The sequence below is a fragment of the Perissodus microlepis genome, chromosome 3, assembly GCF_051167445.1.
Source record: "Perissodus microlepis isolate ML-2025 ecotype Zambia chromosome 3, ASM5116744v1, whole genome shotgun sequence".
In the NCBI taxonomy this organism is placed as follows: domain Eukaryota; kingdom Metazoa; phylum Chordata; class Actinopteri; order Cichliformes; family Cichlidae; genus Perissodus; species Perissodus microlepis.
In genome coordinates this window covers 8,240,739-8,258,535 of record NC_140463.1, presented here as the reverse complement: position 1 = coordinate 8,258,535, position 17,797 = coordinate 8,240,739, and the positions used below count along the sequence as shown (strand labels likewise).

The following is a 17,797-nucleotide window of genomic DNA, read 5'->3' as shown; positions in this document are numbered from 1 at the left end:
TATAATCTTGGTGGAAGATTAGAAGTTTAATGACTCGAAAATATGCCTCAACAATCTGTTAATTTTGAAGGCTACAGTAACCTGTAAAAACCCTTAACTAGATGCACTACTTATACACAAGTTTTACCTTTTCTGTTTCATTAAAGGTTTAAAATGGGAATGTTCACAATTTAGATTTTAAATGCAGGATATTTTATTGAAGCAATTTTACAAAGGCAAAGTAAAAGCTGAATTAAATAATAATCACTAATCCAATCACTTGAAATACACTTATCTAATTAATCTACATTGAGTGAATGCTAATGTCTAATACTGATCTTGAGAGAACGGATTTTGAAGCAGAAAGCAGTACATCCAGCCCTAACAATGTACTCCTTTCTGTTCTTTGTTGATATCCAATAGGATCTGAGCCAAATCCTTGGAAATTATAATCCAACATGGCAAAGAGCCCTCTTTTATACTCATTTGACCCTGTGCTTCATCCTTTGATTAGAATTAAGCAGAACTATTAGCAAAGTCAAATATTGATAAACTCTGTAGCACTCTGTATCACGTACCATAAAAACCATAACAAGGCTGGATGTTGTGGAGATCAGAGAACTTATTTTGCTGCTATTGTTAATAATCATCATCATTACCATTGCATATCTGTGCTTGTTTTGAGTTGATGTTCGGTTCATTAAGGGTCTTAAGCTTCACTGGCGTGACTGTCCAGGTGATACTTGCTGAGGGAAACTAGAACATAGAAGGAATTGCAATACATGCTTACAAAACACTTATATCAGGTCATTTCTATTATCTTTTATATGTTCATATTCTTGTATTGAGTTTTAAATAGTATCAGTTGGTTAAAACATTTATTCAGTTTATATTACATCTATAGTTTTAGTAAACTGTGACACATTTGACAGTGGCCTCTGTTTGACTGTGAGCGTTAGTAGGTGAGAGGTGAGATAGAGTGCCGAGTGAGGTCGTGACATATACACACACACACACATTAGTTAGACTCATTTATAGGTGAGAGGTTAGTCATGTTTGCTTGTAACTGCGAAATTGTCTCTGCAAAAAGAGGAACAGTTTCTTGCAGGATGTGTGTCTGGTGTTCTAGACGAGAAGTGAAAGTCAAAAGGTTGACAGGAAATACCTGCCATGAAGATAGAAGACAATGTTCTTTTTAAACTGTGTTAAAAGTCATTGTGGTTTCGGAACCTATGTATGAAGTGTATCTGATGACGCATGAGGGGGCGTCATTAAATTCAAACCCTGATGGTATAAAATATCTGTTTATGCTTTGATTAGTCGAAGATCAAGTGCTGTCTGCGTACGGCTGGTCTTCCCACGCGTGTATTTCATTAAAATCAATTGTTTGACCAAGCTCTTCTGGACCATGGTTGTTTGTACTCTCCTTCCCCAATATTTGAACCTTAACAATGTTAAGCCCTTTTATTCAACGTTTGGATGGGCATAAGCCAGAGGATCTCTTTTACACTTCAACCCTTAGTTTTAATTTTGTGTAACTTGGACTGCACGCAATAATTATTTCACAATTCGTGTACAAATTTTATAACTGCTTTAATTACTTTTTAAAATTACTCAATTTCTTTAGCCAAATCAGTGGCTATTGAGACAGATTGACAACCAAGGGTCTCCACATAGTTGTAGAGTCAATCATTAATCTTAAAGAGAAGTAAACCATAAAACCACGGTCATTGTCCGAAGTCCACTAACTCTGTGATTGTGTTTTGTGATTTTTAATGTTCATCAATTCAGTTTCTGGTTATTTGTTAGTTTCTGGTTATTTGTTAAGGATTCCTAGTGATTAGTTGTTAATCTGCCTCCCTTGTGTCCCTTATGTTACTTCTTGTCATCCCTGGCTATGTCCAAATTCAGGGTCTGCAGTCATCGGAGGACGCGGCCTTTGCCGTCATGTGGGCTGCATCCTCTGAATGACTGAGAAGGCCAGATGTGCAAGGCTTGTGAAATGGGACTGTCTAGCCTTGGTCACCCGGAATGGCTAACCGAAGGCCGGACAGTCCTGATCCTCAAGGACCCCCAGAAGGGACCGGTCCCCTCCAACTACCGACCAATAACCTGCCTCAGCACCACGTGGAAGCTCCTGTCAGGCATCATAGTGGCTAAGATGAACAGGCACATGGGTCAATACATGAGCGGGGGAAAGAAAGGGATGGGCAAAAATACCATAGGCGCAAAACACCAGCTACTGGCAGACCAAGCAGTCAGCCGAGACTGCAGGACCAGACTGACCAACCTGTGCACTGCCTGGATTGATTACAAGAAGGCCTATGACTCAATGCCCCACCTGGATCCTGGAATGTCTAGAACTATATAAGATCAACAGGACCCTGAGAGCCTTCATCAGGAACTCAATGGGGATGTGGCGGACAACACTGGAGGCCAACCTCAAGCCCATAGCACGTCACCATCAAGTGCGGGATCTACCAAGGAGATGATCTGTCCCCACTGCTGTTCTGCATAGGCCTGAACCCCCTCAGTGAGATCATTAACAAGACTGGCTACGGATACCGACTACGGAATGGAGCAGTTGTCAGCCACCTCCTGTACATGGATGATATCAAGCTGTATGCCAAGAGTGAACGAGACATCGATTCACTGATCCACACTACCAGGCTATACAGCAATGACATCGGAATGTCGTTTGGGCTGGAGAAGTGTAGTCATACATAGAGGACAGTTACAAGTACCTGGGGGTCCCGCAGGCGAATGGGAACCATGAAGAGGCCGCTAGAAAGGCTGCAACCACCAAGTACCTGCAGAGGGTCAGGCAAGTCCTGAGGAGTCAGCTAAACGGTAAGAACAAGATCGGGGCCATCAACAGCTACGCCCTGCCCGTGATCAGGTACCCTGCTAGGGTAATAGGCTGGCCAAAGGAGGAGATAGAAGCCACTGACATCAAGACAAGAAAGCTCCTTACCATGCATGGAGGGTTTCACCCCAAGTCCAGCACCTTGAGGCTGTACGCTAAGCGGAAGGAAGGGGGCCGGGGACTTGTGAGCGTCAGCACCACAGTCCAGGATGAGACAACAAACATCCACAAAATATCCACAGATATCCACATATCCACAAATACATCATGAAGATGGCCCCAACTGACAGCATGCTCAGTGAATACCTCAGGCAGCAGAAACCCAAGAAAGTGGAGGAAGGCGAGGAACCATCATGGAAGGACAAGCCCCTGCACTGTATGTACCACCGGCAGATAGAGGAGGTGGCTGATATCCAGAAATCCTACCAGTGGCTGGACAAAGCTGGACTGAAAGACAGCACAGAGGCACTAATCATGGCAGCACAAGAACAAGCTCTGAGTACAAGATCCATAGAGGCTGGGGTCTATCACACCAGGCAAGACCCCAGGTGCAGGCTATGTAAAGATGCCCCAGAGATAATCCAGCACATAACAGCAGGGTGCAAGATGCTAGCAGGCAGGGCATACATGGAACGCCATAACCAAGTGGCCGGCATAGTGTACAGGAACATCTGTGCCGAATATGGCCTGGAAGTGCCGCGGTCAAAATGGGAGACGCCCCCAAGGGTGGTGGAGAATGACCGAGCTAAGATCCTGTGGGACTTCCAGATACAGACGGACAAAATGGTGGTGGCTAACCAACCGGACATAGTGGTGGTAGACAAACAGAAGAAGACGGCCGTAGTGATCGATGTAGCGGTTCTGAATGACAGCAACATCAGGAAGAAGGAACACGAGAAGCTGGAGAAATACCAAGGGCTCAGAGAAGAGCTCGAGAAGAAGTGGAGGGTGAAGGTGACGGTGGTCCCAGTGGTAATCGGAGCACTAGGTGCAGTGACTCCCAAGCTAGGCGAGTGGCTCCAGCAGATCCCGGGAACAACATCGGAGATCTCTGTCCAGAAGAGCGCAGTCCTGGGAACAGCTAAGATACTGCACAGGACCCTCAAGCTCCCAGGCCTCTGGTAGAGGACCCGAGCTTGAAGGATTGACCCCCCACAGGGGCGAGTGGATAATTTCTATATATATATGTGTGTGTGTGTATATAACACCACCAATGTCTCTGGGCTTGATTCACAATTCAATTCAATTATGTGCACAGAAATAATTAAAAGAATCTGATTTACATTCATGTCAGCATGCAGTGTTCTTTTTTCTTTGAGTTAAACTCTAAAAGCAGGTTTTTTGTTTATTTTCTCACCACCAAACCATCTTTTCTGTCTTTCCAAGCACAGTCGTCTGGGAACAAACTGGTTACCAAGGGCAACACATGTGGGCTAGGTTCCAGTACTATGTCAAACCACTCTCCTCTACTATTGGTTTATATCCTATGGTGTGATACGGGTCTACAGACATCTTTAAGTGTTTGGGTCACGGCTGTGGCAGCAGTCGTGTGGGGTTTGTGAGTAAAGGACCCAGGATGCAGGCACCAGCTGTGATGCGAGTGAGCTTTATTACACAGGTGAAAACACAAACACAAGTGAAGACAGAAATATGAAAACCTATACTGGGAAAACTATAACAAACAAAACCTGAAACCATACTTGCTGGATAACATGCAGGGAGAAACACATGCGGGGAACACAGGGCATGAACAACGAGGATGACACGGAGAATGTAGACCAGAGATACACCAAGTATCTGTATATTTGACCGACGACGAACACAGAAGAAAACACACTAGATATACACAGAGGGAAACGAGGAAACAGCACACAGGAGGGAGACACGGCTGAACCTCATTGACGTGACAAGACAGGGAGGACGCAAAAAACAACACACCGATGTCAGACACAGACCTTCAAAGTAAAACAGGAACACACTGGGCAGACGTTTTCTACTTGTTATGCCGAAAAGTTACTTCCTGTTAAAAGGGAGTTTTTCCTTCCCGCAGTGTTTTACCTTTACAATATAAAAAACTGTTATTCCATATCATATATCAGTAAAATTTGATTTAACAGAAAGACTGGAATATGCTTTGGTCACACATCTGAACGTTGTGTGGACACACGAGGGGAAAGGATGTCGCGGTTTTCCAAGCTCACATCAGAAGGCCTCGTCTTTTTAATGATAAGTTATCTCAATGTCATAGATCTGAATTCTACACGATTCTATGAGCAAGAAACGATGCCCTTATACCGTTTGAGAGTTACAGAAATGTTTGTTCAGAAGAAATAAGAGTCCAAGCATTCCTGAACATAGTATTTGTTTATTTATATTTAGGAGATTCATTGAAAACAGATGAACAGATGGGATACAAACAAAGTGAGTGGGAGGGGTCACCCATCCTTCTACTCACTGATCACTAAATACTTTTTATTTATGCAAGCAACAAACAGCATTGTAACAGTGCATGTTAGAAATGACTGAACAGCAGCCAATAAGGAAAAAACTTAAACAAAAGATCCTAAAATTATTGTTATTATTATCAACATTGCTATAAGTTAACAAAATCCTGACAAACATCCAAGCTTTAAGTCAGTATTTTCACGTCACTGACAGCAGAAGTTAGGTCCTCTCTGAGTCCTAATGACAAATCATTTTCAGTAACTGTATCAACAACGAACACTTCGGTTGGCCATGTTTGGACCTCCAAAAACAGTTTAAACAAACACATCAGTTTGTGTAAAACTTTGTTAACATCAAAGTAACTTTACAAAGTCTGCAACATCTGCAACTTCAGCTGCCTCAAAACGAAGTTCTCTTAATGCAACAGAAACACAATAATGATGTAGACCTGAACGATGTGCCTAAAACAACTCGTATCCATGTTTAAAAGAAAAATACAAGTGCAAGTGTCATATAATGAAAACCTCAAGAAAATGATGTTTTTGTCACAACAAAACTCAGACAGTAATAAACAAATAAAATATTCTTAGAAAGACAAAAACTGCTTCGTTTAAAAGAAATCTGTTGGTTCAAACAAACCTGCCATCTTTAACAATCGTATGTATGACATATAAAAGACAGCACTTTGGAAAGCTGTAAGATATGTAATTATAGATCAATGTATAACGATACAGGGAGTGCAGAATTATTAGGCAAATGAGTATTTTGTCCACTTCATCCTCTTCATGCATGTTGTCTTACTCCAAGCTGTATAGGCTCGAAAGCCTACTACCAATTAAGCATATTAGGTTATGTGCATCTCTGTAATGAGAAGGGGTGTGGTCTAATGACATCAACACCCTATATCAGGTGTGCATAATTATTAGGCAACTTCCTTTCCTTTAGCAAAATGGGTCAAAAGAAGGACTTGACGGGCTCAGAAAAGTCAAAAATAGTGAGATATCTTGCAGAGGGATGCAGCAGTCTCAAAATTGCAAAGCTTCTGAAGCGTGATCATCGAACAATCAAGCGTTTCATTCAAAATAGTCAACAGGGTCGCAAGAAGCGTGTGGAAAAACCAAGGCGCAAAATAACTGCCCATGAACTGAGAAAAGTCAAGCGTGCAGCTGCCAAGATGCCACTTGCCACCAGTTTGGCCATATTTCAGAGCTGCAACATCACTGGAGTGCCCAAAAGCACAAGGTGTGCAATACTCAGAGACATGGCCAAGGTAAGAAAGGCTGAAAGACGACCACCACTGAACAAGACACACAAGCTGAAACGTCAAGACTGGGCCAAGAAATATCTCAAGACTGATTTTTCTAAGGTTTTATGGACTGATGAAATGAGAGTGAGTCTTGATGGGCCAGATGGATGGGCCCGTGGCTGGATTGGTAAAGGGCAGAGAGCTCCAGTCCGACTCAGACGCCAGCAAGGTGGAGGTGGAGTACTGGTTTGGGCTGGTATCATCAAAGATGAGCTTGTGGGGCCTTTTCGGGTTGAGGATGGAGTCAAGCTCAACTCCCAGTCCTACTGCCAGTTTCTGGAAGACACCTTCTTCAAGCAGTGGTACAGGAAGAAGTCTGCATCCTTCAAGAAAAACATGATTTTCATGCAGGACAATGCTCCATCACACGCGTCCAAGTACTCCACAGCGTGGCTGGCAAGAAAGGGTATAAAAGAAGAAAAACTAATGACATGGCCACCTTGTTCACCTGATCTGAACCCCATTGAGAACCTGTGGTTCATCATCAAATGTGAGATTTACAAGGAGGGAAAACAGTACACCTCTCTGAACAGTGTCTGGGAGGCTGTGGTTGCTGCTGCACGCAATGTTGATGGTGAACGGATCAAAACACTGACAGAATCCATGGATGGCAGGCTTTTGAGTGTCCTTGCAAAGAAAGGTGGCTATATTGGTCACTGATTTGTTTTTGTTTTGTTTTTGAATGTCAGAAATGTATATTTGTGAATGTGGAGATGTTATATTGGTTTCACTGGTAAAAATAAATAATTGAAATGGGTATATATTTGTTTTTTGTTAAGTTGCCTAATAATTATGCACAGTAATAGTCACCTGCACACACAGATCAGAATCAGAATCAGAATCAGAATACTTTATTAATCCCTGGGGGAAATTATTTTTTGTTACAGTGCTCCATTATAAACCAACATTAAGACAAGACAGACAATATGCTAACAAAGAATAGTACAATATATACATATATATACATACATAAGTCACTCAGATATCCCCCTAAAATAGCTAAAACTAAAAACAAACTAAAAACTACTTCCAAAAACATTCAGCTTTGATATTAATGAGTTTTTTGGGTTCATTGAGAACATGGTTGTTGTTCAATAATAAAATTATTCCTCCAAAATACAACTTGCCTAATAATTCTGCACTCCCTGTATTTATAGAATTAATTAGTTTTTTAAATAAAACACCCAAAAACAAAAACAAAAACATCTTTTAGAACAAGCAAACAGGAAAGACGAAGTATGTTGACATCACAACTGCTTAATGAAGGTTTGTTTACAGCGTTTACACTTTCAGGTTGTATCTTCAGTGAGAGTACAGCAGTGACTTTGTACTCCTTCAAATCTTTTTCCGCAAAGTGCACATTATTGCTGTTTCTTTCAGTGGATCCTTTTATGATGATTAAATGTGCCACGAGAAGTGAAGACCTTCCCGCACTGCTCGCAGAAGAAAAGCATTTCTTTTGTGTGGCGGTTCCTGTGCACCTTTAAAGTACCTAATTGAGTGAAACTCTTCCCACACTCCTCACAGCTGTACGGTCTCCTTCCAGTGTGGATGCGTTCATGTACTGTGCGGGGACTGTGGACAAGAGATATTTTATGTTGTATTCTTATGGTGACAATTTGTAATCAGAACTATCATTGATCAATCAGTCATCATTGTCGAATCTGTTGATAGAATAATCTCTGAATTATATCTATGGTAATCTGAGCAAAATATTAATGTATGCATATTATCATCACTTTTATTAGTCTATTGTTGTTCTCTATCATTCTTTCTATCTGCTTAAGATGTTGCAAATGGTATCCATATCATTGTATTCACACCTCTCAAAGCTGTGGGTCCAGTAGGGCCTTCTACATTCACTTACACACATATTCAGGCCTACACCAACATGCACATAGAGAGTCATGTAAAACACGCACGTTCACACCCGCACGTATTAAGAACAGGGAGGTCGTCTCAGGACAGTCTCTCGGTTGGACACACAGTCTCACAAAATTGCACAACATATCACAAACTTGTTTGTCTCTAAAGTAGCCTCAGATGTCTATATAAGGAGAACTTTTTGAACTGTTATCATTTCCAGTAAGATCTAACTGTGATGTCATCAGGGTAATATAAGGATGGGGAGCGGTCTGCTCGTTGAAGATTGTAAGATTGTTGTTGCAAGTTTCTTCCCACACTCTGCGCAAGTGTGTAAATAAAGATCACTATTTTTGACACCTACCTGGATTCAGTCTGCTTACTTCTCTTACCCAAATCGAACAAGTTTCAACAGGACCCTGTGAACTAAAAGTCTTGTCGCAGTGTCTGCACTGGTATGGTTTTTCTCCAGTGTGAATACGTGTGTGGAGTCTCAGCTGTTGCAGCGTGGTGAATGTTTTTCCACACTGATCACATCTGTGCGATTTCTCTCCAGTGTGCAAAACAACATGAGTCCTAAGGTTAGATGATGAAGAGAAATCTTTACCGCACTGCTCACAGGAGAAAATCATTTCTTTTGCGTGGATGTTCTTGTGGACCTTCAAATTATCTAATCGCTTGAAACTCCTTCCACACTCCTCACAGATGAACGGTTTCACTCCTGTGTGGATGCGCTGGTGACGGAGGAGATTGGAAAGCCATGAAAAACTTTTCCCACACTCACCGCAGCTGTAGGGCTTTTCTCCTGTGTGAACCCTCTGATGACTCTTTAATTCTCCTCGGGTCACAAACCCTTTGTCACATTGCTGACAATGGTGCGGTCTCTCTCCAGTGTGATACCATTGAATGTGAGTCGATAAGTTTCTCAATGAGATAAATTCACTGCCGCACTCCTCACACATATGTGGTTTTTCTCCACTGTGCGTTTTCTTATGAACATTTAGCGTGCTTACTGTTTTGTATGTTTTCTCACACTGATCACAGCTGTACAATCTTTCTTCAGTGTGACTTTTTTGATGACTCCTTAGTTGCTTCAGGTTGTGGAAAGCCTTCTCACATTGCTGACATCTGTGTTTTTTCCGCATTTCTTTGCCGGTCTTGTCCTAATTCAACAGAAAAACAAAAACAGATTATAACTCAGGTACTGGCAACATGGTGACACTTCCAGAAGTCAGCAGGGCTCTAGACTAACTTTTTCCCATGGTTGCACTGGTGCGCCAGCACCATTGGCGGAGCGGGGAGGTGGCTTACTAGGCTTAAGCCCGGGTTGTTTTTTCAGAAGCCCGGGGTCTTTTGGAGTGTAATTTTTTCATAGTTAGATGCCTGACTGACAACTGTATAAAACAAAAACTACACACAATATTCGAAGCACATAGCACATAGTGTGGGAATTTACAACTGTGCGTAAATTCCCCATAATTTTGGTATGATCCGAGCTCAGACACTGGCCGACTGAGCACAGCACTTATGAATGTGAGCGAGGGGGGAGAAGCTGTTGCGAGTTTGCTGTAGTGCAGCCGGGTAGACAGAGGAGCGCTTAAGTTTGACCAGGTACCAAAGCAAATCATTCGTACTGTACAAATAATGTAAATATGACGGTGTATCACGAAAGATTCAGGCCTCTAGAGTGCGACCAATTTGGTCGCAAATGCGACCAAATTTTTCAGTGGTGCGACTAAAAAAAAATATTTGGTCGCACCTGTGCGACCAACTGTTCGGGTAACAAAAAAAAAATAAAAAAATCTCTGCAACTCTCCGTGTGGTCAACAACAGACACACATTATGCCTCTATCGTGGACTAAATCAATCAGAGATAGTCAGGGGCAGGACCTCTCTGATTGGCCGTGGTCCAGTTGAAAGTGCAGGTGGAAGAGAGAGGTGAGTAGCTTGAATAAAGCGATATCAATTCATTAACGGATTCCACACAAAGACGTAAACACAGAGCGGACCCGACACATCAGAATCAGCTTTGTCTTTCTTGGCTTTCTCACCCGATGGCCCGAACACGGACACGCTGTCGGAGCTCAGCGATTCTGATGCGTCGGGTCCGCGCTGTGTTTACGTCTTTTTTGCGCTGATTCTGAGCTGCAGGTTTTGTCTCTCCAACCAAAATTCGCAGAGCCAGCAGCAAAAGAAGCAGCAAACTACGCTTCACATTTGATCAATGTCGTCATGAATTCCCTCTGACTTTTGCGGTTTTTCTTCCACCACGATAAAAATCACACTTCCTGCACAGCTCTCTCTCTCTCTCTCTGTACTTCAGGAACAGTTTCCCGTCTCAAATCTCTGTTTTCTGCATTATTCATTTGCTTATTACCCACCAGTCTACCGTTGTTTACGGCGCTGTCTTTTTCTTTTTTCACTTCAATGACCTCGGACAAGAAAGCCTAATTTCTGCTGCTCAATACTGAAGAAATTTAAACTTCTTAAAATTATGCAAAATTGCAGAATATTGCAGAATATTTTTAAGGTTATCTGCTATAAAAAGCCAGACCAGGAAAATCTCCTTCATGTTTTGCTGTGTTTTATTCTCAGTTACTTTGACACAAAGGCATCTGCTGTGATGTTCACAATTCTGATGAAGTCTCATATGTATCAGTACTGATAAATGATCAGAATTGTAATATTTCTGACTGTCTGAGGCGAAATTGAATCTAATCAGGACTTTGAGAACCGGAATCGAATGGATTATAGAAATCAGTGATGATACCCAGCCCTAGTGAGCAGCCTAGGCCTGACAGAAGTGGATGTAGCTGTGGGTAATAAGAAAAGATGAAAAGAACGATTGATAACTTTTTTGTTAAGTTAAGGCCTGATCCTTCTGAAATTCATAGGCAGTGCTCTGACACGGTGCCATCAAACTTTGAATGCTGAAAAAGCAGCAGTGTATCCAGAAAACACATTATATGCTGCAATAAATGCACTGCCCAAGTGTCCCCTCTCCCCACTGCCTTTCAGCAGCAGACAGCAGCAAACAGGTCGTCAGAGGAGGCCAAGATGATGATTAAGTTTAACATTTTCTACAATATTGACAAAGCACTTTAAGCACAAGATTGTTAGTTAATAATTTAGAAATGAATATTTTCTGTATGGACTTCCCCCCCAAAGAAAGTGCACATGTAAAACTGCGGTGTTAAGCGATGCGGTTGAAAAATTTGAGTGCGCCTAACTTTTGTGCCGGTACGCCTAACTTTAAAAATTTAGGTGTACCGGTGCGCCCATGTCAAAAAGTTAGTCTAGAGCCCTGAGATTGATGTCAAACTGATCACTTGACCCATATTACGTTACTTGCTCTTTGAGTGAACCAACAAATGGCGAAATAAAAAGCCGAACAACAACAATGCTGTTTCTTTAGAGAGTCTTAGCTTACATGTGTGTTTCATATTTTCAGTTGTTACCCTCCACGGCTAAACAAAACACTCTAAACCGGTTTCAGTAATGCACTGATGATGACAACAATGGACATGAGGAGCTTCTTTCAAAGAAAAAACTCAGGTAGATGTTATTTTATATATTATGCTTTGTATGTTGTTCAATATATTTCTATGCAAATCAAGAGGAATTTCAATACACAGCAGTATATTCACAGTTGAAACCAGATATTTACATATACTTTAGTGAAAAAACAAAAAACATAAAAACATTTTTTTACTGTTAAACATCAATTTAGAGCAAACTTGTTTTGTTTTGGATAAATAAATATTGAAATATCTTTTGAATTAGTTAAATGTCAGAATAAAGAGAGACAGAGCTGTTTTTATCACTTTCATCATATTTAGGAGTACATATACACTAAGTTTATTGTTAATTAATAAGAAAACTGCAGACGATTCCATTCTGAGCTGAAGAAGCTTCTGATAGGTTAGTAGAGTCCATGTGAGTAAATTGGTGGCACAGCTGTGGATGCATATAAGGCAAAACACAGAGCCTGTTTCTTTGAAATGGAAAAATCAAGAGATGTCAACCAAAACAGCAGGAAAAGAATTGTGGAGCTCCATAAGTGTGGCTTAATTTTGAATACAATTTGGTGCCATTTACAATTAATACAGATAGTTTCTCTCTTTACTCTTAAAGTTAACAAATATGTTCAGTTCTGGGTCTGGTTGAATTGGGGTTTAGTCCTCGCGTCTTGATACAGCCCTGATTTTGTTCTGCCTTGCTGCTTAATTAAAAACACTAGTTTAAGGTGTCCTGCATATGTGATATGTATTTTCTTCTTATATGAAGCTATTCTTTTTCAAACAAAACTCAAAACATAGCCTAATAAACCTTAAACTTCACAGCATGCTTTTTCAATCTTTTGTAAATGATGATTAACTAACAATCTTGTGAACACAAAGTTCTTTATTTGGAGCACAGATCTACAAGAAAGATAAGTTACTGAAAAAGTGCTCGAGCTTAAAGTGCTTTGGCGATGTTAAACTTAATCATCATCTCGGCCTCCTCTGACGACCTGTTTGCTGCTGTCTGCTGCTGAAAGGCAGTGAGGAGAGGGGACACTTGGGCAGTGCATTTATTGCAGCATATAATGTGTTTTCTGGATACGCAGTGCTTTTTCAGCATTCAAAGTTTGATGGCTCCGTGTCAGAGCACTGGCTATGAATTTCAGAAGGATCAGGCCTTAACTTAATGAAAAAGTGATCTTTTCATCCTTACCCAGAGCTACATCCACTTCTGTTGGGTGAGAATCGTTACTGATTTCTATAATCCATTCGATTCAGATTCACAAGTTCCCGATTCGGTTCAATTTTAAAATCAGACAGTCAGAAGTATTATAGTTCTGATCATTTATCAGTACTAGGGCTGCCACAAACGATTATTTTGATAGTCGACTAGTCACCGATTATTTTTGCGATTAGTCGACTAATCAGATCATCATCCATTAGACGTAAAACGTACAGCTTATTGCACCAGCAGCATCTGCTCTTATATAACTATCATTAGCTTACAGCTTTAAGTGTTTAAGGTATGTGCTAACTAAAAATAAAGACAAAATGATAGTTTATTAAATTTTAATGAAATCTGCAGATTGTTTCGGTGAAGTTTAATAAACTCCTTGCTATCTAAAATATAACAGGACACCGGAGTATATTCTCGAGCATCTCATACTTCTGATAATCAGTTTTCTGCTTGAGGTTTATTCAGCTGTGTAAAAACTATAACTTTAATCTCAGCCAAACCGATTCACTCAGGAACAAATAAAATACAAAAAAAAAGCCAAACAATAACATTTTGAAGTTATCTAAGTCAGCGGTCCCCAACCTTTTTTGCGCCACGGACCGGTTTATGCCCGACAATATTTTCACGGACCGGCCTTTAATGTGTCGCGGATAAATACAACAAAATAAAACTAGTACCGGTACCGGAAAAAAGAAGATTTATTCATAACACACGTGAAAAGACCCAGGAAAACCGAGTAAACGATAAAAACGATAAAAAAAAATAACGCTGAAAACCGATAAAAACCCTGAAAACTATACATTTCACACCTGAGCCTCAACTCTCGCGGCCCGGTACCAAACGACTCACGGACCGGTACCGGTCCGAGGCCCGGGGGTTGGGGACCGCTGATCTAAGTGACTTAAATATGTTTAACCTGAGTAGCGAAAGACGGCGGTGGGTTTGAAAACGATTTGCCGGGAGTCCGGTGTTCTCACGGCTCTAGTGAGCCTTGCCCCCGGCTAGCTATCGAGCTAGTGGGTAACAGACGTCTCCGAAAACGTAGGAGCGCTTTTGAAAATATGTGGTGTCTTGATAAACTGAGCAGATATTTGAGGTTTACACAGCTACATTCTCGCCTGAAAATATGTTAAACGTTTATTTTGTGACCCAGAAAGAATAATAAGAGTAACATTAAAACTAACTAGCTGCCGCCATTGTTGGAAACTGAGCTGGGCTGCGCTATGAATTCTGGGGCACAGCTTCTTCTTCTTCTTCGGGGTTTAACGGCAGCTGGCATCCTTGTACATGCAGTGCTGCCATCTTCTGTTTCAGTCCGTTATTACACTCTTAAATCCTACTACTTATTCCTGCGTCTTTTGGGATCTTACAAAGCTTCAAACGACGCGTCGACTATTAAATCAGTCGTCGACGATTTTGATAGTCGACGTAATCGTGACTAGTCGACTAATCGTGGCAGCCCTAATCAGTACTGACACTGTGAGACTTCATCAGAGGTGTGAGCATCACAGCAGATGCCTTTGTGTCAAAGTAACTGAGGATAAAACAAAAAAACATGAAGGAGATTTTCCTGGCCTGACTTTTTATAGCAGATAACCTTAAAAATATTCTGCAGTAGGACAAAAACTGAAGAAACAGGAAAGGTGAGTAAAAGGTTTAACATCTAAAATGCTCGGCTGTGTTTGATCATATATACTTTAAGATTAGTAAATATCCAAATGAAATGCTGTCAAAACAAGTCATCTATGTTTTATTATTCCCAGAAACACTCGTGTCCAAAATGACACCCTTCAGCTAACTGCTGTTTGGAAATCACATTGTTGGCGCAAAATACTATATTTTATGCTGTCAAACTGTTTCTTTGGCATTTTTCATAGATTTGACTAAAGAAATGAAAACAAATGATGTTTGTGGAACATCCCTGTATTACGTCCTTATTTTATGCTTGAATGATTCACAGGCTAGAGTTACATGACTTAAACTGCCATTAGTGTTATTATTTAATTTGTTCTAATCTTTATTTGTCCTGGTTTTAAACTCTTTCCCTGCAGGCACACTGAAAATGGTGTTGACTATTTTGCCTGGTAAGAGTACTGAGTGTGCAATGTTGTTTAATTAGTGTGTTATTAGTCAGTTATCGGAGACATTACAGAAAGTTTCCCAGATAAAAGTCGAGTGATACTCCTGATTCATTCCTAATCAGTATATGTTACAAACTCTCCATCATCCAGCCCTACAAACAAGTCTCAGGTCCAGAGCACGCTCCACTGAGAAAAGCTGTTCTGTTATTTATTTCATGTGAAAATACAAATCATGAAGCCACTAATTCTTCAAACTCCAAGTCTAGATTTTGTCTCGCTGCGGCTTCTCTCAGGCTCAGTAGGCAGCAGCGCTTCGTCATGTGGTTTCTTTTCGTACGCTGCCGTGCTTAACTTAGAAAATGCTCCTTTTTTTATTTACAGCAATTATTTCTAGGCACCTTTTCGGGTGAAGCCATCCTGCTGCTTCTGTTCCCTCAGTGGTCCTGACCTCCGCCAACCTTCCTCTCCTCCTCAGATATGTCACCTCCACCTGTGAGCTGCGAAATAAAAGACGAGACACGGGATTATTTATTCCTACAGTTCTTGGACAGTGACACCATTTTTGGGTTTTGTACATCGTTTAGATGAAACGTTAACATGTGACTGAAGTGCAAAGTTACAACTTTTATTTAAGGCGTTTAATTAAACTGTGACATGAGGCGTCTCTCATTGTCAGAGGCTCAGAAGTCACTGGATAGCTGACAGCAGTCTAATGCTGAGGCGAGGCCTGGTCACCTGGTATGTCATGATACAGGAAGCAGGTAAGAAACTCTTTGTACTTGTAGCAGTTCACTGTGATTTTAAACACCCACAGGTCATTCAATCTGGAACGAATCAGCCGGTGAGTCAGTGAACTTGTAGCTTTGTTAGGGAAACCACAGCCTGTTAACTGCAGGCAGCTTCTAAAAAACACCAGCTAATGTTCCCGCTCCTTTAAGGGTCAGAGGTCACAGCAGCCCACACGCGCGCGCACACACACACACACACACACTCGTTTTCATATCTTAGTGAGGACATCTCATTCACATAATGCTAACTGTAACCCTGACAGTAAAACCACATTTTGAGCCTCAAAAATAACTTCAAACTCGTGCGGACAGACACGTTGTCCCCGTTAGTGACTGTTGGTCCCCACAAGTATGTTAGCATGACAATTTTCTCCCCCCGGAGCGCTTTTTCCTTACAAACGCGGCACTATTTAACGCGACAGGTTTTTTTTTTTCTTCCACCAGAGAAATAAAAGAACACGTTTCCCGCCTGAGCTGAGTCTGACGTGTGTATGTGACCGAGGGGGGGGGGGGGACCGGGGGCGCTGAACTTACCTGCGGCTCAGCACGAGGATGCTCCGCTGAAGTCGATGGATAGTGTATCCTTCCGCGGGGCTGTGAGGCTTCGGAGCGCGCGTGGAAGTTTGTGTTGATGACGAATTTAGCTACGTCAACGGCCTCGCGAGTTGGTCGTACCACGTGACTCATTTAAGAAACTGAAGATTAAAGACTGTTAATGGAAGGACGGAGAATTAGAGCCGCGGTAATACGACTGATATTACTTATTTTAGGAATAACGTGGTTCTACTGAACTCTTCGTCTGGCTGAGATCGCAGTTTTGTTCAATACGTTTTAGGTAAGTTTATAAAGAGTTTTACAAAAAGATGACTTGAAACAGAAATGTTAGAAAGTTTCTCTCAGAAGTGAAAAATAAATTCTGAAGTCTTTTATTCATGCTTGGGGACATTTCGTCCAAACAGACATTCAAATATACGATTTTTATTTTGTATCCAAAAAACAGCAGAAAATAGGTCAAAATCATTCAACAGGATTTAAAAATATTTTTTAAAAGCTTGAGAAAACCACTAAATCAGGGGAAAAAAGCCTCTTCTTCCTCTTTTCTTGCCACCATAGCTCAGTGGTTTTGTGTTTTTCTAATGGTGCGAGTATTTCTGACAGCCCAATATCACAGCTCAGCGTGAAATAGCCACAATAAACTGGCTTCATCACAGTGAAATCACACACACATGAAAGCATCACACACACCGACAGCATCCTTTGTCATCATTACTGATGGGACCTGTGCAACAGTGTGAGGGACTGGTGTACATATTTACTGAATGGCAGCCAAAACAGTGGAAGAAGTTCACTTCATGCACATCAGCACTAATCAGAAATGTCAGATAATGTAAAACAGAATAAATCAGTAACTGTGGGGTTGTTGTTAAAAACAGTTTAAATGTCAGGTTAAACTTTCAAAAATCTATAAAAGGTCTGCAGGGCAGTGGATCTGTGTCTTTTCGTGGACTGACACTTGAATACTGGGCTGCTGTGCTTCACCTTTGCAGTAACATCACATCCAGCTGATCGTGGAACATCAAAGAGGACTTGTTGCAGTGGTTTCATCCTGTCACAGCATCAGAGCTGAATTCTCAGCTGCTTTACTCACTGATCACAAATCACTGATTGGTTCAAAGTAGAGCAGTTACAGAAGCATCCAGCAGAGGGCAGCAGATGAGAGGGGAGTCAC

General features: G+C 41.3%; 1 protein-coding gene across 1 annotated transcript; it reads right to left on the bottom strand.

The window, feature by feature from the left end:
* Nucleotides 1-7,414: 7,414 nt before the first annotated feature.
* On the bottom strand, nt 7,415-15,842 carry LOC146389740 (uncharacterized). Its single transcript, XM_084913999.1, has 3 exons — nt 15,679-15,842; nt 8,863-9,622; nt 7,415-8,160 (listed from the first exon to the last, which is right to left on the bottom strand). Exons 1-3 carry the CDS (start codon nt 15,694-15,696, stop codon nt 7,973-7,975), a joined length of 966 nt encoding a protein of 321 aa, XP_084770125.1. The 5' UTR covers nt 15,697-15,842; the 3' UTR covers nt 7,415-7,972.
* Nucleotides 15,843-17,797: the final 1,955 nt, after the last annotated feature.